This window comes from Eurosta solidaginis, chromosome 4 (assembly GCF_040869045.1).
Source record: "Eurosta solidaginis isolate ZX-2024a chromosome 4, ASM4086904v1, whole genome shotgun sequence".
NCBI classification, from domain to species: domain Eukaryota; kingdom Metazoa; phylum Arthropoda; class Insecta; order Diptera; family Tephritidae; genus Eurosta; species Eurosta solidaginis.
In genome coordinates this window covers 262,104,708-262,129,493 of record NC_090322.1, presented here as the reverse complement: position 1 = coordinate 262,129,493, position 24,786 = coordinate 262,104,708, and the positions used below count along the sequence as shown (strand labels likewise).

Sequence of the window (24,786 nt, the reverse complement as noted above, 5' to 3'; positions counted from 1 at the left end):
CACTCAGATAGAATGTGTTAGGCGGAAAGCAGTTGGAGAGCTCGCAGATAAATGTTATTCATATCAATGGAGGTCAAGATCCTTCCTTCTAATATAGAAGCCATCTCGGGATTTAATTTTCACCTTCTCTGTCTTGTTTCGAAACAATCCGTTAATTATTTAGGGATCGTTTGATTGATTCATTTATATTGCTAAAGAGATTATTTCAGAAATACTTCGGCCTTTTTCACTGCCATTAAGAATAATTTTCGAATAATATCAGAACTGACTCTTGATAATTGCAGGAATATTTTCAGGAATAATTTCTAGAATATTCTCCGACTGATTTTGGCATAACTTCAGTATACTGTACGGAGCCATGCAGGGACTATGGTTGTGGTAATTTTTAAAATGTTTTAAGAACTGTTCCCGGTTCTTTAGTGCCTATTTCATCTATAACTCCAAATTAATTTACAACTATTTTTATAATTAGCTATCCTTGCAGCACTACTATATGGATTATGGCAACACTATTTCGAGGGGTTTTCGGTACTTGTCGCGAATAAAATGTTGACTTTATTCCAAACCTGTTCTCGAGATAATGTCAGAACTATTTTGGTTTAATTTCGACTATTTCTGGGTTATCATGTTGGGCCATTCATCAATTCCAAGTTGTTTACGGGATTACTTTCTACGTTATTCACAAATAAGCTCGGGATATTTCCGGAACTATTTTTGGGACAATTACGTGAATACTTAGGACATAGCTCCGGAACTATTTGCGAATCATTTGCGGACAATTTCAAGAACAGTTAGCAATTCTGTTCGTCTTCCTTTCGATGTTTCGGGATCTTAACTGAGCTATTTCTAGATCGTTTCGGCGTTATATCAAATTTTCCAGATATTATCAGAATTTGGACTGTTTTGAATTTATTTCATATATAGCTCGTAACCATTCGATAGTGTACGGATTATGTTGACATTATTTTGAAATGTTTTCTTCTGAACATTTTAGAATCGCTTTTGGCATCGTTTTGGATCGATTTTCGATTATTTTCAACCAGTTTAAGGTAATTTCGGAATGGTTTTCGGCATCATTTTGGGATTACTTTAGGCATAAATTTGGAGCTATTTGCGAGTCTCAAGAACAGCTGTGGACTCTTTTCGTTTTCCCTCCGTTGATTGCTGCAGCTTGCCAAAGTTGTTTCGAGATTATTTCGGTATAGTTTCATAGTAATATTTTGAGACTAAGAAACGTTTCCAGGATAATTTCCGGGCAATTCCGGATTCATTTGGAAATATTTTGGCAATCCTTTCGAGATAATATTTGAGGTTTTCGGTTTTTTTTCGCGAATGTTTCTAAAATCATTTCGATATTGTTTTAAGTATCCTTAAAAGTTCTGTTCGGGACAATTTCAGGACTAGCCCTAGCTAATATTTTTTTTAAACACGGTAAATTTCCTCTTTTATTATTTTTTTACTATCATCAGTGTATGTTTCGCACTGTGTGCGACAAAAGTATGTCAATTACGTTGTAAATGGCTGCTCTATTTTTTGAAGAAGTTTGAAAATATCTTTTATTTGATAGCAATACTGTCATATTTCATTATTTGAAAAAGGTGGGAACCATGTAAGACCATTCACTGTTGCAACACGTTGTTGTTTGAAAGTTACAAACCTTTTTCTTTACCTTTGCACCCTCACGAAACCATTGAATTTATATATATAGAAATAAATAATTGTTTTTGTTTTTTCAACCAGTCGAATGTTTATGTCTCCATGTATAAGTAAATATATTCAATGCTGTTATAGTAAAAACACAACGTTTTCAATTATTCCTCGTTTTGTTCTTATTCTTTTTCTTTACATGGCACATAACCACAAATTATGTTCGAACACCCATCAACACACACACACACACGTTTGCTTACAATATTTCAACCGTATGCTGATACTACCGACGTACGTATGTATGTGTATTTAATATATACACACACACATAGGTTATTGAAGACTTTGGTTACATCTATGACAGTTCGATTACAGTGCCACCGGTAAGTGTGCCCATCTGGCCCTACACGCTCGACTATAAAATCTCACACGAATGCAAGAGCGGCACGTGCCCTTCAAAAAGTTTTCCTGGCGTTTGGGAGGTACCACTTAACACACACTATGTCGAAGGTTATGAAGGTGGTCACTGTCCCTATCTGGATCAATGTGTACTACACAATTTAGATGAGAATGAAGTATTTGCTTGGCTACAAGAAGATTTCGCACGTTACTATGAACAAAATAAGGCGCCCTACATGATGCCATTCCATACGAATTGGTTCCAGACAAAACCATTGGAGAATGGTCTGCATAAATTTCTTGATTGGGCACTTGAACTGTAAGTATGAAATGATCATATATTTTATACGATAAGTATGTAGTCGTAAATACGGTATATTATGGGGTAGCACCTATAAAAAGGTGAACTGCTAAAGGAGGGAGCCAATTATGTAAGTGTGTGTGAAGGAAGGTTTATTAAAAGGTGAAGGAAGGCTTATATAAGGGTCTGAATACTAGTACAGTGGTAGAGTTCAAGAGGAAGTTTATATCTAATATATATTATAAATGGCAAAGTTTGGATGTGAAGATGTTTGGATGTTTGGATGTTTGGATGTTTGTCCAGACGTTTGTCTTTGTGACTCAATAACGCAAGAACGGCTGGACCGATTTGGATGAAATTTTGCACACATATAGCCAATAGTCTAGAAGGATCTACTAGCTATATATTTTTCTAAAGGGGCGTGGTCCCCGCCCCCTAGGAACAGTTATAATTTAATTATCATTTTTTTTCGCCTTTGCGACTGAATAACGCCAGAATGGCTACACGGATTTTGATGAAATTTGGGACACAGATAGTAGTCTACTAGCGAAATTTTTTTCGAACATGGAAAGAGGGGTGGGGGTCCCACGACCCTTTCGAGCAATTACTTTTTAATAATTTTTACACATTATAACTTTACGTATACTGGCCTTAACCAATATCACAGACTCAAGGGGTCAAATAAGTCGAGGGATTACAAAGTAAGCAGTGACACCCTCCGCCCGCCCCCTTTATCTCCCCCTCTGGTGTAAAATCTATAAATTGTTATAACTCAATATAAATTTTCTCCTAAATCAATAGTTTTTGGTATCTGGTACATACAGAACGAGATCTAGACAATTTTGGAGGAACGATCAGTGGTCCTCTCCTCTACTCCCGCCATCCGCCCTCCATCAATTGTTTTTATTAGCACGCTTTTATTAGCCTTACCTGTATGTTTCTATGTAACTTTTTATTCGCTCCAATGCGCCTGCTGCCTTATTAACATGGTTTTATAATTAGCTTCACCTTATTTGTAATCCCTTAAGGGCCATATCGAGACCCTTATGGGATCATTTCCGGATGGTTTTCGGGATCGGTCCGGGATTACGCCGGGGTAATTTCGGGACTTTTTCGGGACTATTTCGGGATCATTTTGGGACCCTTCCGGGATCATTTCTGTATAGTTTTCGGGATCCGTCCGGGATCCCGTCGGGGTTGTTTTGGGACATTTTCGGGACTATTCCGGAATCATTTCGGGACTATTTCGCGATCATTTGGGGACCCTTCCGGCATCATTTCTGGATGATTTTCGGGATCCGTCCGGGATCCCGTCGGGGTACTTTCGGGATCATTTGCGTACCTTCGAGAGATAAGTTCTTGATGGTTGCCGGGATCATTACGGGACTTTTTCGGGGTTATTTTGAGCCCCTTTAGGCATCATTTCTGGATGGTCTTCGGGATTCGTCCGGCATCCCGTCGGTGTCATTTCGGGACTTTTTCGCGACTAATACGGGATCATTTGGGGACCCTTTTGGCATCATTTCTGGATGGTTTTCGGGGTCCGTCCGAGATCTCGTCGGGGTAATTTGGGGACTTTTTCGGGATCATTTGGGGGCTTTTCCGGCATCATTTCTTGATGGTTTTCGGGATCCGTCCGGGATCTCGTCGGGGTCATTTGGGGACTTTTTCGGGGTCATTTGGGGACTTTTTCGGGGTCATTTGGGGGCTCTTCCGGCGTCATTTCTGGATGGTTTTCGGGATCCGTCCGGGATCCCGTCGGGGTCATTTCGGGACTTTTTCGCGACTAATACGGGATCATTTGGGAACCCTTTCGGCATCATTTCTGGATGGTTTTCGGGATCCGTCCCGGATCTCGTCGGTGTCATTTGGGGACTTTTTCGGGATCATTTGGGGGCTCTTACGGCATCATTTCTGGATGGTTTTCGGGATCCGTCCGGGATCTCGTCGGGGTCATTTGGGAACTTTTTCGGGATCATTTGGGGGCTCTTCTGGCATCATTTCTGGATGGTTTTCGGGATCCGTCCGGGATCCCGTCGGGGTCATTTCGGGACTTTTTCGCGCCTAATACGGGATCAATTGGGAACCCTTTCGGTATCATTTCTGGATGGTTTTCGGGATCCGTCCGGGATCCCATCACGGTCATTTCGGGACTATTAGGGGATCATTTGAGGACCTTCCGGAATCATTTCTGGATAGTTTTCGGGATCCTTTCGGGGTCCCGTCAGGGTCATTTCGAGACTTTTTCGGGATCATTTAAGGATGGCTTTCAGGATTCGTCCGGGAACCCGACAGGGTAATTTCTGGACTTTTCCGAGACTATTTCGGTATCATTTTGGGACCTTCCCAAGATCATTTCTTGATGGATTTCGGGATCTGTCCAGGATGCCGTCAGGGTCATTTTGGGACTATTAGGTGATCATTTGAGGACCTTTCCGTCATCACTTCTGGATGGTTTTCGGTATCTTTTCAGGATCCCGTCGGAATAATTGCGGGACTTTTTCGGGATCATTTGGGGTCCCTTCCGGCATCATTTCTGGATGGTTCTTGGGATTCGTCCGGCATCCCGTCGGGGTCATTTCGGGACTTTTTCTCGACTAATACGGGATCATTTGCGGGCCCTTTCGGTATCATTTCTGGATAGTTGTCGGGATACGTTCGGGATCCCGTCAGGGTCTTTTCGGAACTATTAGGAGACCATTTGAGGACCTTTCTGGCATCATTTCTGAATAGTTTTCGGGATCCTTTCGGGATCCCGTCAGGGTCATTTCGGGACTTTTCCGGGATCATTTAAGGATGGCTTTCAGGATTCGTCCGGGATCCCGTCAGGGTAATTTCTGGACTTTTCGGAGACTATTTCGGGATCATTTTGGGACCTTCCCAAGATCATTTCTGGATGGATTTCGGGATCAGTCCGGGATGCCATCAGGATCATTTTGGGACTATTAGGTGATCATTTGTGGACCTTTCCGGCATCACTTCCGGATGGTTTTCGGTATCCGTTCAGGATCCCGTCGGAATCATTACGGGACTTTTTCGGGATCATTTGGGGTCCCTCCCAAGGTCATTTCTGGATGGATTTCGGGATCTGTCCGGGATCCCGTCAGGGTCATTTAGGTATCCTTTCGAGATCCCTCAGGGTCATTTCAGGACTTCTTCGGGACTATATCGGGATCATTTCTGGATGGTTTACGGGATCCGTCCAGGATCCCTTAAGGGTCATTTCGGGACTATTAGGTGATCATTTTGGGATCCTTCCGGAATCATTTCTGTATGGTTTTCGCGATCCGTCGTGGATCCCCTCCGAGCCATTTCGGAACTTTTTCTGGAGTATGTCGGGGTCATTTGGGGACTTTTTCGGGATCATTTGGGGTACTTACCGTCATCATTTCTGGATGGTTTTCGGTATCCGTCCGGGATCTCGTCGGGGTCATTTGGGAACCTTTTCGGGATCATTTGGGGGCTCTTCCGGCATCATTTCTGGATGGTTTTCGGGATCCGTCCGGGATCCCGTCGGGGTAATTTCGGGACTATTAGGGGACCATTTGGGGACCTTTCCGGCATCATTTCTGGATAATTTTCGTAATCCGTCCGGGATGCCGACGAGGTCATTTCGGAACTATTTCGGGATCATTTGGGATACCTACCGGCATCATTTCTGGATGGTTTTTGGGATTCGTCCGGGATTCCGTCGGGGTCATTTCGGGACTTTTTCTCGACTAATACGGGATCATTTGCGGACCCTTTCGGCATCATTTCTGGATAGTTGTCGGGATCCGTTCGGGATCCCATCACGGTCATTTCGGGACTATTAGTGGATCATTTGAGGACCTTCCGGAATCATTTCTGAATAGTTTTCGGAATCCTTTCAGGATCCCGTCAGGGTCATTTCGGGACTTTTCCGGGATCATTTAAGGATGGCTTTCAGGATTCGTCCGGGAACCCGTCAGGGTACTTTCTGGACTTTTCCGAGACTATTTCGGGATCATTTTGGGGCCTTCCCAAGATCATTTCTGGATGGATTTCGGGATCTGTCCGGGATGCCGTCAGGGTCATTTTGGGACTATTATGTGATCATTTGAGGACCTTTCCGGCATCACTTCTGGATGGTTTTCGGTATCCGCTCAGGATCCCGTCGGAATAATTGCGTGACTTTTTCGGGATCATTTGGGGTCCCTTCCGGCATCATTTCTGGATGGTTTTTGGGATTCGTCCGGCATCCCGTCGGGGTCATTTCAGGACTTTTTCTCGACTAATACGGGATCATTTGCGGGCCCTTTCGGTATCATTTCTGGATAGTTGTCGGGATCCGTTCTGGATCCCGTCAGGGTCTTTTCGGAACTATTAGGAGATCATTTGAGGACCTTTCCGGCATCATTTCTGGATAGTTTTCGGGATACTTTCGGGTCCCATCAGGGTCATTTCGGGACTTTTTCGGCATCATTTAAGATTGGTTTTCAGGATTCGTCCGGGATCCTGTCAGGGTAATTTCTGATCATTTCTGTATGGTTTTCGCGATCCATCGTGGATCCCCTCGGAGCCATTTTGGAACTTTTTCTGGAGTATGTCGGGATAATTTAGGAACCCTTCCTGGATATTTTCGGAATGGTTTTTGAGATCCGCCCTGGAGCCCGTCAGGGTCATTTCGGAACCTTTTCGGGATCATTTTGGAACACCTTCAGGGATTATTTCTGTGTGGTTCTCTGGATACGTCTGGAATCGTGTCGTTGTCATTTTGGGTTTTTTTGGGACTTTTCCGGGAACTTTTGGAGACCCTTCCGGGGCATTTCTGGATGGTTTTCGGGATCCGTCCGCTATAGCGTGGGGGTCATTTCGTAGCTTTTTCTGGACAATTTCGGGATCATTTGTGATCCTATCAGGTTATCAGCTCATTTAGTTATTTTTTTACTCACTTTCAAAAATATAATAAAATGCATTAGACAGAAAACAAAATTTTAAACAGATAACTTGATAAGCAGGCTAATGCGAAGAGCCCATATATTTAAATTTCTCCTTGCGGACGGGGCCGCGGGTAAAGGCTAGTTTGAAATAAATGCTGCAGAAAATTTAATCATCACCTGAAATCGGAACAGAATCCGGAGTTAAAACCCAGAATAGTAGCCGGCGCTGAAATCTCACTCAAAACCGAAACTAAGACCGAAAAAGCCAGAAATCTTAACCGGAGTCAAAACCAGAACCAAATCAGAAGCTGGAGCAATATCTGGAAGCAAAACCAGAATCAAAAACAGAACTATGATCGGATTCAAAACCGGAACCAACACAAAAGCAGAAATCGGAACGGAAACCGGAGCCAAAATTTAAACTGACTCCGGACCGAAACCGAAGATAACAGCAGAAACAAAACCGAGTACAAGGTTCAACGGAGCCCGTAACCGAATCGGGGGCCAAGCCGAAACGAATCCCGATAGAAACCTGATCTGGAATCCGAAGACTTAACCGGAGCCGCAACTAAAACCGAAACCGGATTTGAATCTGGGGCCAAACTGGAACTGAAATCAAAACCGGGAACGAAACTAACAGAATCCGAAGCCGGACCAAATCCAAGACTGAAAGGAAGGCAAGAACCGTATCAGGAATTCGAACTCGAGTTTGAATGAGAAACCAAAATCAACACCAGGTCTTAGCTGAAACCGAAATCGTAGTCGAACACAGATCTAAAACTTTTATGAAGTCGGACCGACACCACAACCGAAAAGAGAAAACAAGACCCATTTGAAAGCGAAACAAAACGAAACTAGATGGGGAGGGAAAACTTGGCGCTGCGAAGTCGCGTACCCATCCATCATATAATGTCTGTAGTCATTTTGCGACGTACTGCGCACCAAATGTCTCATTCTCAAATGACTTGGACTTTGCAGCATCGAACATGGGAGAAACATACATCGTTGTGTACCTTCCCTCGGGGGACAGATAATTTCCAATGGCTTTAAAGCAATATGTGCCTGTCGCCGCTCTAAACATTATTATTATTATTATTAAAAGCATACACCTGGCTTTCAAGATATGCTGCTCATAACATGGGAAGACGGCAGCACACTTATAGCCGTGAGGGCAAATTAACAACTCTGGGCTATAGCGCGCATGCAACTTAAAGTATTCAAGGGGAGAAAGCTTGTATTTAAAGTACATAACCGCAATTTAATTTTCAAGTCGCTTGCCGGCAGCACCTTGTGAAAAGACAAATCAAAATGTCATTTTTTTATTTTTCGTAATTTTCGATATCGAAAAAGTGGGCGTGGTCATTGTCGGATTTCGTTCATTTTTCATACCAAGATAAAGTGAGTTCAAGTAAGTACGTGAACTAAGTTCTATAAAGATATGTCGATTTTTGCTCAAGTTATCGTGTTAGCGGCCATGCGGAAGGACAGACGAACGACTGTGTATAAAAACTGGGCGTGGCATCAACCGATTTCGTCCGCTTTCACAGAAAACATTTAACATCATAAAATCTATGCCCCTACCAAATTTCAAAAGGATTGGTTAATTTTTGTTCGACTTATGGCGTTAAAAGTATCCTAGACAAATTAAATGAAAAAGGGCGGAGCCGCGCCCATTTTGAAATTTTCTTTTATTTTTGTATTTTGTTGCACCATATCATTACTGGAGTTGAATGTTGACATAATTTACTTATATACTGTAAAGGTATTAATTTTTTTGTTAAAATTTTACTTTAAAAAAATTTTTTTTTAAAAGTGGGCGTGGTCCTTCTCCGATTTTGCTATTTTTATTGGGCATACATATATTAATAGGAGTAACGTCCCTGCCAAACTTCATCATGATATCTTCAACGACTGACAAATTACAGCTTGCAAAATTTTAAATTGCCTTCTTTTAAACGTGGGCGGTGCCACGCCCGTTGTCCAAAATTTTACAAATTTTCTATTCTGCGTCATAAATTCAACTCATCTACCAAGTTTCGTCGCTTTATCTGTCTTTGGTAATGAATTATCGTACTTTTTCGGTTTTTCGAAATTTTCGATATCGAAAAAGTGGGCGTGGTTATAGTCCGATATCGTTCATTTTAAATAGCGATCTGAGATGAGTGCTCAGGAACCTACATACCAAATTTCATCAAGATACCTCAAAATTTACTCAAGTTATCGTGTTAACGGACGGACGGACGGACATGGCTAATCGAATTTTTTTTCGATCCTGATTATTTTGATATATGGAAGTTTATATCTATCTCGATTCCTTTATATATGTACAACCAACCGTTATCCAATCAAACTTAATATACTCTGTGAGCTCTGCTCAACTGAGTATAAAAATTACAAAAGGCTGCAGGCCTGCCAAAATGCTGCACTCAGAACTACTGCGATATGCCTTCTTATGACCCCTGAACATGATCTACATAGTAAAGCTAAAGAGTTCAACAGGAAATGCTGAAAAAATTATATTGCTAAATTGTTACAAACCTGGAAATAACTTCTTGATATAGCCCTAAAACTAATCCACACACAATCGGTAAACACCTCTGATAGATTGCACTCGGTGAACCACGTTATCAATATACATTATCCAACCCCTGCAGAAGGATAAAATCAAATTAGGAAGAGACTCAAGGGAGACACAAACCACACTGGCCCAACTAAGTTATGGATACTGTAACAGGTAAACTCTTACTTGACCAGAATCAACTCTAACATAAGTGTTGTATGTCCTGCATGCCATGTGTCCCCCCTTGACACCAACCCCTGTTAACACAACAAAAACAGAAGGAGAAAGCAGTTAACGCAGCCAAAGTGAAAAGCTTCAATGCTTACAGCGCGTCAAGGAACCTGGTACAGCGGATGCAATTCGTACTTTTGCTAAGCCTTTGCCTAAAAAGTAGATGAGTCGTTCAATCAACCAACAGTACATACAATAGTAAATATAAAAATTAGAAAAGCAATTTTTATCGAATTTCATCAGCTAAATTTTACTTTATTTTATTTTCGATATTTTGTTAAAAAAAAACTTCTGTGAATTTAATAACTGAGAATATGCCAACTAGTCCCAGAAACTTTTCGAAACAAAAATTCGAAAATCGAGCAGATTTTGCGAAATTTTCGAGCATTTTACTTAAAGATTTAAAAATTTTTTTGAGTATGCAGTTTGACAGCCCGATCAATTTAAGCCACACAAAGTATAAGTTGAAGTTCTCTCCAAACTCTAATTGATTAAAAAAAAGTTGTTTAAAGGTGTTTTATATTTTCTGCCAACAAAACACATTTCACACTTTGTATTGAGAAAAATCTCAAACGCCCTTCAGAAAAAAATTTTCAAAAATCAAAGCGAATTTCGAGGGAGCTATAACCTATACTCTTTGAATTTAAATTGACTGGGCTATCAAACTACATGCTCGAAAAAATTCAAATAAAAATTCGAAATTTACCCAAAATGTTCTCAAATTTTCGAACTATTTCGAAAACGTTGTTGAGAGAAATATGCATTGTTTCAATTCACAGAAATATTTCTAAAAATATTACAATTAAAAATAAGGGTTTTATTGACGAAATTTCATAAATTTTTCACTGCTATTTTTGTGTTCGCTGGTGTAAATACGGCCACTTGCAATGTTTTTGTTTCCGTTCAAATATTTCAACTGCCTGCCCAGCAGCATTTCGCACGTTTTAATGAGAAAAGTTTAACTAAATTAAACTTTATTTTGAAACAATGTAAAAAATGTTTAACAGCAAATGGTGTAAAAATTAAACTAACGCTGCGCAAAAAAAACGCAGTGAAAGCAAAACATACAAGCATACGTGAGTTTAAATTAAAAGCAAAATCAATAAAAACGGTTAAACGTGGCAAATAACCTCAATGTAGAAATTGCCTAAACCGCCACGTTGGGAAAAATGGCGCAACTATGGTAATGAAGTTACGTTCTCACTAACACTCACATAGTCCGGTGATGGCTAAAGCCGATGGCTATAAGCATATTAGTAGATATAAATAGTGTTGTTGTTGTTTTTCTATCCTACTCATTGCAAAGTTTCATAGCTAAAAGCAGGAGTATGTATATCTATTAGTTTTTGTGCTTTTGAGCACATACTACAGTTCGACGTTGCTTGCCGTTACATACTGTTATATTTCATCCTCAATCCAGTTACTATAATGAAAATGACAACACCAACCAATGCTTGGCGCATAATAAAAAACTTTCAGAATTTAATTTAATTTTATTTTAATGTAATTTTCCTGACAAAACAAAAACAACAACAATATATGGCCAATAAAAACTTGTTGTCAGTACTTCAGGGAGACGATGTCATTGTTGCCGCTACTGGATTGATGAGGTTAATGTTAATAAGCTGGAAAAAGGCTGCCGCTCATACTATACAGTTATCAATTGATTTTTTCTTAATTTGCGATTTGCGTGAATATGTTTGCATAACAGAACTTCAGGACATTTGAAAAGAGGCCCTGACCTGAGTAATGACATTTGACTTTTTGTTCATTTAATTTACATTCATAGTTTTTAAGACGATTAGGCGTAAAAAAACAAATACTACACAAATTTTCAAAAAAACAAACCCTCAAACAATAATCAACCAATGCGAGTTACGCTAGCTTTCTTATGGTGTTTTCTTTCCTGGAAAAAATGTTACCCTCAGGTTACACTCTTTAATTCTAACTACTGAAGTAGGCCAACTTGAGTTTTGCAAAATGGCTGAACACACAAACTTACAAGAGAGCTGAAAAGAAACAGTAGTGCGGCATTATTTCCAGAAAAGAAAACGCAATTAGACTGATCTGGTCGGTCGATAAAATCACTACATTTGTAAACTGAATGCGTTCATAGTATTTCTAGAATTTGTTTGGCGACCAAATGGAAAAACCTTATTTCGCTACCAGGAGTTACATTATATTGTATAAAATATCTATAATAAAAAAAATAAGTCGGGTTTTCCTTCCTGACGCTATAACTCCAGAACGCGCAAACCGATTTTCACGGTTTGCATTCGTTGGAAAGGTCCCGGGCTCCGTGAGGTTTATAGCAAATTATAGAAAATTCAGGATCGATGCAGAGAGTCTCGAGATATAGGCCAAAACGTAGACCCGGGTACCCCTAGAATGTGTTTATACAATATGGATATCAAATGAAAGCTGTTGATGAGTGCTTTAGTAGAGGGTAATTTTCATACCCCTGGGTGAATAGGGTCTCGACATAAGGCCAAAACGTGGGCCCGTGAACGCCTAGATAGTGTTTTTACATTACGGGTACCAAATTGAAGCTGTTGATGAGTGATTTAGTACAGAGTAAGTTTTATGCTGCTGGGTGACTAGGGTCTCGAGATATAGGCCAAAACGTGGACACGGATACACCTATAATGCGTTTCTACAATATGGGTACCAAATTGAAGCTGTTGCTGTATGCTTTAGTACAAAGTAAGTTTTACACCACTGGGTGACTAGGGTCTCGAGATTTAGGCCAAAACATGAACCCGGAAACACCTAGAATGTGTTTTTACATTATGGATATCAAATTGAAGCTGTTGATGTGTGCTTCAGTACAGAGTAAGTCTTATACCGCTGGGTGACTAGGGTCTCGAGACATAGGCCGAAACATGGACCCGGATGCCACTAGAATGTGTTTTTACATTATGGATATCAAATTGAAGCTGTTGATGTGTGCTTCAGTACAGAGTAAGTCTTATACCGCTGGGTGACTAGGGTCTCGAGACATAGGCCAAAACATGGACCCGGATGCCCCTAGAATGTGCGTGTATTACGGATATCAAATGAAAGCTGTTGCTGAGAAATTTAAAGTAATTTTCTTTGTGATATTCGATTTAGTCGCATCAACCTGGCAAAACTGATAAATATGCATGCGAAGCCGAAATAAAGATATGAATTAATAATACCCCCTACCTATTTACATACGTCATATTCGATTTGCCTGAAATTTGGTATATAAATTTGCCTATATTAGTATTTACGATGCTTTTTTCCGGGAAGTAGACCAGAGACGGACTGAGTCTGGGATTAGGACTAGGACTGGTACTGAGACTGAGACTAAGACTTGGAGTGGGACTGGGACTGGGACTCGGAATGGGACTGGAATAAAATACATACCACCCTCTGGGACTGGCAATAAGTTATGAAGAAGAATGAGAAAAACATGGGAGAAGATAAAAGAGAGAAGGAGAAGGAGACTGAGAAAGATTTAGAATGTGGCGAAGATGGAGATAGATGAAGCGAAAAATACGGAGGGAGGAGTGAATACAAAGATTAGGAAAAAGTGTAGAGGGGGTAGGGGAGAGTTAGACGAAAAAAGCTTTTTAAAATGTATGCAGATAGACCAAATTTAGGGCAGAACAACGTCTGCCGGGTCTGCTAGTATGTTATAAAATAACGTCGTTCTCTTTGCAAATAACAGAAGTTTGCTAGGATTCAGCTTAATTCTTGCCTCAAGATTTGGCTTAAACGATTTTTCATGCTACTCGCACGTCCTTCATCTGCATTTACTTACAAGTTCTAACTTATAAGCTTGTGACGCCAGGAGGCAATGTCCACTTATAATGACCGTCGAGAGCCTTAGGTTTTGTATCGAAGAATTTGCACAAGATCTTAAAAATGTTGTATCCCCAAGCTTTTTTAGACACCTTAAGAGGTAAATGGATCATATAAAACTCTTGTCTCTTTTGATCTCTCCCCAACGTATTGTAACGTTTGCCTTAGATTCAGCAAATGCTGCAACCTCATTCTCCAACTCCTTGTTACCTTATATCCCTTTGTGAGCGGGAACCCAGTATAGATGTACAGTCCGTCCTGCGCAAGGACTGGGAAGAGATGAAATACTGTATGAGCCTTTATTGCCTGATTTCCTCATGCTTACAATTTCCATCTGAAAGCTACTGCAGTAACAGAAAACGCTTACTAACATTTATTTTTTGCAGAAGGAGAATAGAACATGGGACTTTGAAGGCTGTTTTTTCAATACAGCATTTATTTGAGTTAAGCCTTAGTAAATTTATGCCGGTCGATGTGGACAGGGGATGCCTTTATAAGAAAACGCATATGAGGACTGCTCTGGCAAAGTCATCAAAATCATGCTTTGCATTTTCAAAGACAAGGTTGATAGGAAAGAGATGTTGTTATAGTTACAGCAAAAACCCTCCACGAAAGTTTGGGCGAGTGTTGCGAATGTGCGCAGCCCTTTTTCGGATATGAATCCGGCGAGCTTCGGTACTGCCATCTACAGATGCTACCCCTACTGGCTTTTGGATTTTAAGCGCATCTGGCGCCCAGTGTACTCATTGGTTGAATATTCCAAGCCCCTTAACTTTCTGGGACACAAGGAAGGGGTGTTTGATTTGATTATACTGTTAGAAATATCAGTGAGCAGTGAAGCACGTGTCTCACTAACGGCTGAAAGATACAACTGGCGAGAGCCCCTTAAGAAGAAATAAAAGGATAGCCATACGGCTTGAGTAAGAGGAGCTGCAGGGGATGGCTGATAGAAATAAAGCCCGAAAATTCGACCAGGAAAAGGGAGAGTGAGCATGAGCGTGAGCGTGATAAGGAGCGTGAGAGGGGTAGGGAGAGAGAGGGAAGGGAGTGAAATAAAATGGGAGCGAGAAGGAAAGTGAGAGACAGGGAGTAAGAAAGTCATTGATTCATCCAAGTGTAAATTCTAGAGGGATATATTGCAAATCTATAACTTTAGCGTTTTTCTTATATTCTTTTTTTCTCATATACTTCGTTTTACTTATTTTATTGTTATTTTCTTTGCAATACTTCAAGCGATAAACAAGGTAAATAACAATAAAGAACTGACAGAAGTGTGTGGGAAAAGTTGTCGTGAAATGATGGCGCAATCAAAATATAAAGGTGCTTGAACTAACGAGCCAATAAGGAAAAGGTAGGAATACAAAAAAAAAAAACGATGTATGTCAATAGTGTAAGAAGAAGCATTAGCGAGGAAAGAATAAATGAAATAAAATTTAATGTGTCAATGACATTTGTGTACCGTAAACAAATTAAATGCTTGTCAACAAACATTTTCCAACTTTTGCTTTGTAGACACTAACTACAACAACAATGCAACAAAAACTTCTCTTCATGTGCACACTCGAGATTCAAGCCACTTGACGAGTACTATTTGACTCTATGTATATATGTTGTACGCTTTATTTACTGCTACTCAATGCCGTTTGTTGAAGTGTGGTAACAAATGCACCCTGCAGGAAATGCGAGTAGTGAAACGCTACTGGTGTTCGCTAGGCCTTCCTGCAAACAATGAAATTTTACATAGTCACTAATAGTTTGATTTTTAATTTTTATTTTGAAATGGAAAATAATTATTATTTCTTCGGGTTTTTTTAACCTACAAAAATGAACAAAATTTTTATGAGTTAATGACACGCTTGAAAATGATAGGTTTTTTTAAGTCTTTTTTATCCCGTTTGGAAATTCAAACTTACTTTTTGAATGTTTTATCGGAAAGCTAGTTTTTTTACCATTTTATTCGGCAAATAAACGATATTTTGTAAGTTTTTATTTCGCTCGAAAAATAAAAGTAGTTTTTTAAATTTTTCATTCGGAAAATAAAAATTTTGTTTCAGTGTTTTATTTCGCTCGAAAAATGTAAGTAATTTTGTGAGTTTTTTATTTTGTATTTTGTTTGAATAATAAAATTAGTTTTGTTCTAAGTTTGCTCCAAACCAAGGCGAATCTATTTCAGGTGGTGGCAAAGCGAATTCAACAAATTCGCCGTGCAGAAGAATGTCAAATCCAAAGAAAATTTTCATTGATTTCAATTAACTGACATATTTTTGTACAAGGCGTTGTATGGAAAATAATCAAGAAGGCGCAATCAGCTGTAGTGTTATCCCTACCTGGTACTAGATTCGCCTTGGCTCCAAACATAAAATAAATTTTTTTAGTTTTTTATTTCGCTTGAAAAATTAAAGACATTTTCTTAGTTTTTATTTTTCCCGGAAAATAATAGTTTAGTTTTATGTTTTTTTTTTTCGCTTGGAAAATTTAAGTAATTTTTATTTTATTTCGTTTATTTTGCTTCGTGAACAACACGTTAATATTTGGTGTTGGTGTCTTCAATTCACCTCACCCCAAAATTCCGTCAGGGTATATGTATAGCAGCAATTGTTGGTCTGAAACTTTCATATTTTGACAGCGGCGCTGAGATTGAAATATAACTGTATCAGCAGTTCGAACGATACTGCTTGTTGCATGCAACAAAATACAAAACCCACCTACATGTATGTATGTATGGGTACGTATATAACAAATTTGTTAATGGGTGTGTGTGTAAGCGCGTGAGAAAGTTATTTAAGGACACTTCTATAAACTTCAATAAGAATTCTTTCACAAATTTTTTTTATTGAATTTCTCTACTGTGCAACGACTTTGCTGTATCAGTGGCGAATTTCGTTATAAAAGGTGTTAAGAAAGTTGTCAAGTATTTGTCACTTTGTTGCAAACAGTATTTATGTAGATACTTATGTAACTTAACTTGTTATTTACTTTATAAGAGTTCCATGAGAAAATACCTGCCAATTAGGAAGTTGAAGTCGACGGTATTGGAAAATTTAGTAAAATTTGTCGATCAATGGGAAATTTTTTACTCATATTTTTATTTTTTTTTTTAATGCACGATATTTTTTATCAAAATAAAAATCAATCAACCATTTGCTCTAATATTATCAAGTAATATGCTTGATATCAAATGTTGTGAGCGTGATATAACACTTATGGGCTTTGAAAGTGCATCCTTCTCAGACCATGTATATATCGACATCCGCATGCACCTATGTAGGTTACATTGGTTAAACTGGTCCGGCGTTAAAATAGAACTTTGTTCGAAATTTCATATGTAAAATTCCTATACCCAAGCTCGCTACGGCCATAAACCTTGCCTTCAGCTGAGAGCAATGCCTTCCTCCTTGACTAGAGGCTATCGAGATCTCTTTATTTCACCGGCTTTTAGTGTGTCGTAAGTGTTGTCCTTGCGACTTCCCTTCTTGAGGCCAGAATGAATACCGCCTCTGATCCCTGCCTTTTTTGCATGCTCTGGACGCAGCATATCCTTTGTTTCGTTGCTTATTTACAGAATGCAATACTGACTATTCTCCGTAGGTCAAGATACGAGCAGTTCCGTACAAAATTTGAGTCAGTATACTCGGGTTCTGACGCTACAGAAGCAGCACGCCATTTTCCAACTTCGGCATACATGAGATATATACTTCCACCTGGGTATCGTGGTTACCTTTGCTTTGCCCACCTTCTCATAAGGGACAACTCCCTCTAGCCACCTCAAGGCCAGTTATTGGTGTATCTGCCTCAAGGAATTGCTGCAATTAATATGTGCCACATTTATATACGAAATCACCACTCTCGGGAAAAGCTGCACTTACCGCTTTACCAACTTTTGGCCTCTCCGAGAAGGAAATCATTGCTATTGCTTCCATTTAACTTGTCACTCAATCTTATTCTTATTTTTTTTTTTTTTCTTGGATGGATAAAGACATTCTCCGATGGTTTTGGGGAGCTGTGTTGATGTAAATAACTGGCCCTTTCTCGGCTTTTTATCTCGAATATTTCGTAAAATAGCACCATTAAATTACTAACCATATTGGGAGTGATTTGATGGGACCACTCTGAGCTCGAGCCAGAGCCTCGCCTGTTAAACAAAAAGAATGCGCCAGGAATAAGTAAGTCTGACAGTTGGTTTTGGAAAGGTATAAATTGCGCTACAGATTCCTTCAGACTCCACTTAAATTTTTATTCCTTTTGTTGACATATCTCCATTATTTCCCACTCTCTCTGAGAGCTTTCAGTCTATTTACTTGGTCGCTATTGAGATCCCTTTGTATAACAAATTTGGACGTACGTATCTTATCGATGCTGCTAGCTTACCTCACGGTTATGACACTCGGTTCTTTCTGCCTTTATAAGTTTGTTCTGATATTGTCTGTTCTTTACGTTCGAAGCTTCCTCTCCTCATACCTGCTGTAGTGTCAAAACTTTTTCGCGACTGTCATCAAATTGCTTTCGACTTGTCTCTACTGCCTGGTAGAACCAAGCGAAGTGCTTGCTTGACGTTTTTAGTGAGCACGGCTCACAAACGCATTTAAATTATTTGTGCTGCCCTGCACTATGAGAGGTCTTTTCTGATTTTTCTGCTTCGCACCCTTCTCAACAATTAATCTCTTTTCGGACTCACCTGTCTCTCTTACCATGATCATTGACGTTCCGCTGCCTTCGCCTCCTACCACCGAGTCATCACTTGTAGCCATAACATCATCTTTTCTGACTCTTTTGTGCTCCCTTATAGGATAGCGGGCGGCCAACGGTCGTCGTAGCAGCGGCAGGACGGAAGCAGAGGCTTAACGGCGGTGGGATGGCGAACGGCAAACGGTCGTCGTAGCAGCGGCGGCTGAATGGCGATAGGACGGCAAACGGCCAGTGGTTGGTGTGGCAGAGGCGGTACCAGCTAAGCTAACTAGTGGGAGTGGTTCCACCGCTCCGACCAGCCTATTAAACCAGAGCTGAGGGTAAGGGTGATTTGGGTCATTGAGGCAGCGGGCCGCTCAAGCACCAAGGTGGGCGACGGAGGGAAAAGTAGTCCGAAGACACCACTCGCGTCGTCCAGCCCTTGTGGACGGTGACCCGCGCCATGACAGCGCCCCTTCCACTCAGCTAGCTAGCCGGAGTGGTTATTTTGTCTTTAAAAAGACAACCACTCCCGCTGGATCACCTCTGAGGACTGAATTGCAAAAATGCAAATTCGCAGTTTATATGGGAGCTGCCGCAAACTGGTTGAGAAACCAATACACCATTATTGTGATTTTCTTGCGTTGACGGGATACACCATTGGTTTGCTATCAGTCATTGGTAGCGTGTGGTTATTTACCATAGTGGTTGTTGGCTATGCTATAGAGAAATAGGTGCAGGGGGTTTCAGATTTAAGTGAATAAGGAAATACAGGGAGGTGATGTTATTGTACGCTACGTTACACACTATAGTCGTACAATCACCACAGCAGCGCCCCGTATCATGGTAAGGCCACTGTGTTGGGAATACTCGTTTCAAACCAGCCGAATATAACCCTTGGTTTAAATCATTAATTATTTTAATTTTAATTTTAATTAAAACATTAATTATTTTATTTTTATTTTTTAAATCATTAAATAGGTATGGTCCGCATAACACCCTATATTAGGAGCTTAGCATTTATTGTTAACCGAAAATCTCCTATGTCGGGAGAAGGGTATGTTCCGGCAAATAAGCAAATCCGTCACATACTCGAGTACTATGGAGTGCGACTAAGCCCACTTGATATCCGCAAGCGTTGACGTAAAGACATAAACAAATATACAGGGAGATCCAACCACTAAGTTTAAAGAATTTTCTAGCAACATCTTCAATCTGCAATGCTTGCTCTCCAGTACACATAAGCAACGAACTGCAAATAGAAATACAAAACCATTCTCACTTCTAATATATTTAAAAAAAAAAATTTAAGTATTTTTTGTTTTAAAAACTTAAATTTGCTTAACATCTACAAAAACTTGCTGAATGTGGTAAAGTGAAATACACAGAAATGTTTACTAATATAGATGAGAGCATCAAACACTCTCTAAATCGCGCACACATACACAACAATTTTCCCTTCAAAGTTAGTTTTAACTCGTCATTGAATAGCGACCAACACGATGATGTTGGTTAATAACAATAGGAGAAAAGAGGGTGCTGGTGGCAAGCATTACCAACTTTAACATGTTTTATTTGAAACTTTGGGAATTTTTAATTAGTGCCAATAGCAGCAGTAATCATGGTGGGGGGGAAGCATATTGGGATACGAAAGGTGTGAAGTAAATAGCATTTGACGGGGGCGTATGAGTAAATATTGTGAAGTTTGTGCTCAATGGAAGCTATCAATACCATGAGATCCACATTTTTAACTAACTTTGCTTAGTTTTTTTTCTGCTAGTGCTAATTTTTTTATTCACTTTTTTCTTTGTAGCAAAGTCAAAGTTTAATTTAAATTGAATTTTTGAAAGTTTGTTGCTTGACACCTGTAAGTTGGTCCATTAACACTCAACATTTGTTGTCACTTAGATATGCTGCAACATTGTGGATATTTATAAATGTTTGGCATCATTGTTGCCTTGCCTTCGGTATTGTACAGAGAACAAACAAAAAAATTGGAAAATTTTGTTGGCCAGTAATGACAAATACTTCTGAGTATTTATCTAATTTTGTTATTTATTTACATATTAATTTTTTTCGTTTTAAATCATTAAATCAATTCTTACATGAGTTAAGCTGGCTTCCACTGAATGTGCTGCATGTAGAAGAGGAATATACGTATGCCGTTGGTAGGCGGTTATGATTGAGTGCAGATTATGCTTGCGTGGTTCTCGTGAATAGTTTAGTGTGAGAAATAATTATTTGTGTCAGCCATGCTGATTGAAAACGTTTTGAAAAACGGGCGCGTACATGAGCACCATACTTGTCTTAAAAGTACTGACTGGCTTATTCCTGTTAGAAGGAAATATTTACCCACTTGAAATCAAACTAAAACTGTAGTCCTATTTTTCCTAACTCTAACAGATACATTAAAGGCTGTTCAGAACGAAGAATGCTGCTATTTGGCAATTTATTGGCATAGACATGACTTGACTTGACTAAATTTTTAATTCATTATACACTGCTTGGTATATTCTAGGCCTCACTTCAATAATTCTCTGAGTTTAGCACCCCTTCTGCCACCCAACAAAACGTAAACTTCCAAGCATTTCTCTGTACCTAGGACCACATTAAGCATTTCTTTGGCTCCGGGTGCGCGCTATGTAAACCCCATGGCCATTCTCATACCCATGGGCTAGCCATCCATATTCTCGTTTGCTTAAAAAAGATGCCTCACATATCTGCTGACCATATCCTAGCTGTCACTTCGTCGAGTTATGTTGTTGAAGCCACAGTCCAGCGATTGGCCACCAAGTCTCCCACCTACACTCCTTCATCGTCGGGTGAAGTGTTTGCATTCGAAGAAAATGTGGCGTACACCATCGGAGTTTGCGCAGTACAGGCAGTTCGGAATTTCAACCAAACCTATTTTGTGCAGATATTTACGGAAGTCTAACTACCACACCGAAGATCCCGGGTACAATTCGCAAGCAAATCAATATCAAAAATTTAGAAACAAGTTTTGTTAGTAAAAAAGCGTGGTTGCCCCTAGGCAGTGATTTGGCAAACACTTCGAGTGTTTTTCTGCCATGAAAATCTTCTCAGTGAAAACTCATCTGCCTTCCATATGCTTTCAGAGTCTGCTCAGAATATATAGATCCCGTCCCAAACACTTGTGATCTGCTTTGGTTGTTGCCAGCGTCGGATCGATTTTTCTTGCGCTTACACTTAAGCAACATCTCTTCTTATCTCCAATCCGTTGCCGTAGACTTTTTTCTTTTCACAGCGACTGGTTCCCGCAGTGGCCAATAAAGTTTCTGCCATGTCCTTGTGGCAAGCCAAATCTGTTCGAAGAGACCCTCTGCATTGTACCGAGGTGAGCCGCCCTATTTTGGTTGTTGTGGTTGTTGTATTAACAGTAAAGATACTTTCCGGAGGTTTTTGGGGGCATTATCGATTTAAGTTACTAACCCATTTATTTCGGCAACGATTGATATGACCACATTAAACCTGCTAGAATTTCGAAATTCTGAACCCCTCCACCAATCGCGGAAAAAAACCGAACTGATCCGAAAGTAGTCCTTATGCGATCCTCAAATTATTCTGAGATAGCTTCGAAATGATCACGAAATTAGAGAAAGATAACAATTAAATTATTTACAATTGTTCCCAAAACAATCACTAAATGATCTGAAGTTAGTACCGAAATAGTCCGAATCGATTTCGAAACAATGTACCGAACTGATCTCCTATGTTATAGTTAGTCCCGCAATAAACCCACGAAACGAATCGAAGGGTTCCCAAAACAGCTTCGTAATGAAGTCAAAACAATCACAAAGTGATTCCATAAAGGATGCGTAAATAGTCCCCGCATGGATGCAAAATCATACGATCTGAGCGCTTATAAGAATCTGATGGTGTTTCAGTGGGAAATGCGTAGAACGGCCACGCGCCACTTTTACAACTTTTACAATGTTGCCATGAGTGGCGCTGTGGTATGATGCGGGTGACATTGCTCACTTCTGCATATTTTAGTAGATCTCGATCTATATGACTTAGACACAAAATTTTTTGGTTAAAGTGAAAAAGTTTCAGAGTAATAGCCATTTAAAAAAATAGTTTAAGTGGGAGATCTCTGGGACTATTAAGTGCCAGTTTTCGTCCCTTTTTCAAAGCATTACTAAGATAGGACGTTCTTTAGCACATCCGCTATGCAATTTTATGCTATTTTATTTAAACATATTATGGATGTAACGAATGTGAATCGGAATATACAAATACTCTTTATAAGAGTCGTAATCCAAGTCTGAACGAAAGCAGGGTACACAAGAGCACGAACAATAAACACCTTAACTACACATAAAATATATATGTAGTTACAGCGAATAGGAGACGTGGAAATGAGAAATAAATAAGCAAATTTTTGAGAAGGCAGTCCTGAAAATGCTCTGGGAGAAAAATGATGACGGACCAACTAAGTGGTATATAAGCAGCGCAGTGTACGGAATGATTGATCAGTTTGATTTTAAGACGTTTAAAGTAAAGAACCATGCAATACTTTGATTTGTGAACTGCTGTAATGCCATTGTTGTGGTTAATAAAGAACATTTTGATATTAGAAGTATTGGAGTTTATAGTTATGATAGTTCAGTGATTCGAATCAGTAAGAGAATTATCGGGAATTCTTATTATTCTTTACAATATATTTAAGATATAAAACAGATATGATTTTATTCACTTTAAAGTACGATTAAAGATGTTCGATTATACTGAGCCAAATGAAAAGAAAAACGTTTACGTATCGGAACCAAAGTTTTTTAACACCCCTAATACATATGTGCATATTTAGCTTTTCACATATGGCATTCACTGACATTCCGAAAGTTTCCTCTTAAAGTGTGGCATCAGCAACAACTTTTTTAAATTTACGTATTGTTTATTGCTATTTCTACGGAATGCAAATGTTTAGTTTTGCACTTTGGTAATGTACGTAGGATACTTTTTTGAATGTTCTTTATATTCAATGCAAACCTTTCTCACTTTTCGCCGCATTTGAGTTTACAACTTTTACTATTTACCAACCTACAAAAAAAAGTTTTTATTATATTTGTTAAACTATTTACTAATTCACCTTCTATTTACATATATGTACTTACTTTTTCTCAACATTCTCCCACTCACTCTCATTACAGTCCCGACGTTTACATTCTTACCATCACCCAAATGTTGCAATACATGACCGACCCTAAGGAATTACGTGACGTCAACACCATCGAGTCATGGAAATGTGATAAAAGTGTTGCTGTAGCACCAAAACCATGCACCGTTTGGAATACCTGTGCGCTATCATTTAAGATACCCGAACAAAATCTGACGGATACACGTTATATGGAAACTTGCCGTGAATGTCCCAATGTCTATCCATGGTTGGGCGATGCTGGCGGTACTGGCATTTCGGGACGAGACAATTACATATTCTCTGGTCCAACTGGTGGTGGAGGTGGTGGCGATGAGGAGGATGATGCTGGCGCTGATGATGAGAAGTAAACAGATGAGTCGTGATGAGTAAAAATAGCTGTGCAAGGCGACGAGGACGACAAAGTTGCAAAAGGTGTGCTAAGCTAGTGTAAGCTGTAAAATAAAAAGTTTGCAGCAGAGGTCAGAGCGGCAACTGTCAGCTGACAACTGCTGTCAAATGTCAACTAGCACTAAGTGTGAAGTGTTTTTTTAGCTTTTATATTCGAATTTATTATTATTTGGCTAGTTTATTTTCATTTATCAGGATTAAGTTTTGTAAAGTAGAATTTTTTATTTTTGAAATTTTAACTTTTCTTGAGAAATTATTACAACCTAGTTTTTTTAACGTTTTTAAGTTATGAAAACGTGTCAATGTTAGGTATTAAGTAGATACACACATATACATACCTACATAAAAAATAATTAAAAAAAAAAAACTTTTGTAAAAAATTATTATTTTTGTTTGGTTTGGGCTGGGGCAATATCTGGTGAGTAAATTTATTTCGAGAGGTATCTGTTTTATGTTTCTTAATCTTTAGCCTTAGAGATGTGTTATTGTCATTGATTGAGCTAGAACCCAGTCGCTTCTGGAGACAGTAAATAACCGCACATTCATCATTAATTGGCCCGTAAGAGTCCAGTTTCTCGCCAATACCTTGTTTCCATCAAACCAAACCTCTATAATTTCCTAGTTTGTCTTTATTTTGATTATTTTCGTTTTCGTTTCATAGATGACCAGACCAAAGTGCGTCCTT

General features: G+C 39.4%; 1 protein-coding gene across 1 annotated transcript in view; it reads left to right on the top strand.

Annotated features, from left to right (window-relative positions):
• Cda4 (chitin deacetylase Cda4) overlaps nucleotides 1–24,484 on the top strand; it is a 196,635-nt gene extending 172,151 nt beyond the window's left edge. Inside the window, exons 7-8 of the mRNA XM_067785879.1 lie at nucleotides 1,983–2,368; nucleotides 23,707–24,484. Coding sequence (XP_067641980.1) covers nucleotides 1,983–2,368; nucleotides 23,707–24,061 — 741 coding nt within the window. The 3' untranslated portion in view covers nucleotides 24,062–24,484. The remainder of the gene's footprint in view (nucleotides 1–1,982; nucleotides 2,369–23,706) is intronic.
• Nucleotides 24,485–24,786: the final 302 nt, after the last annotated feature.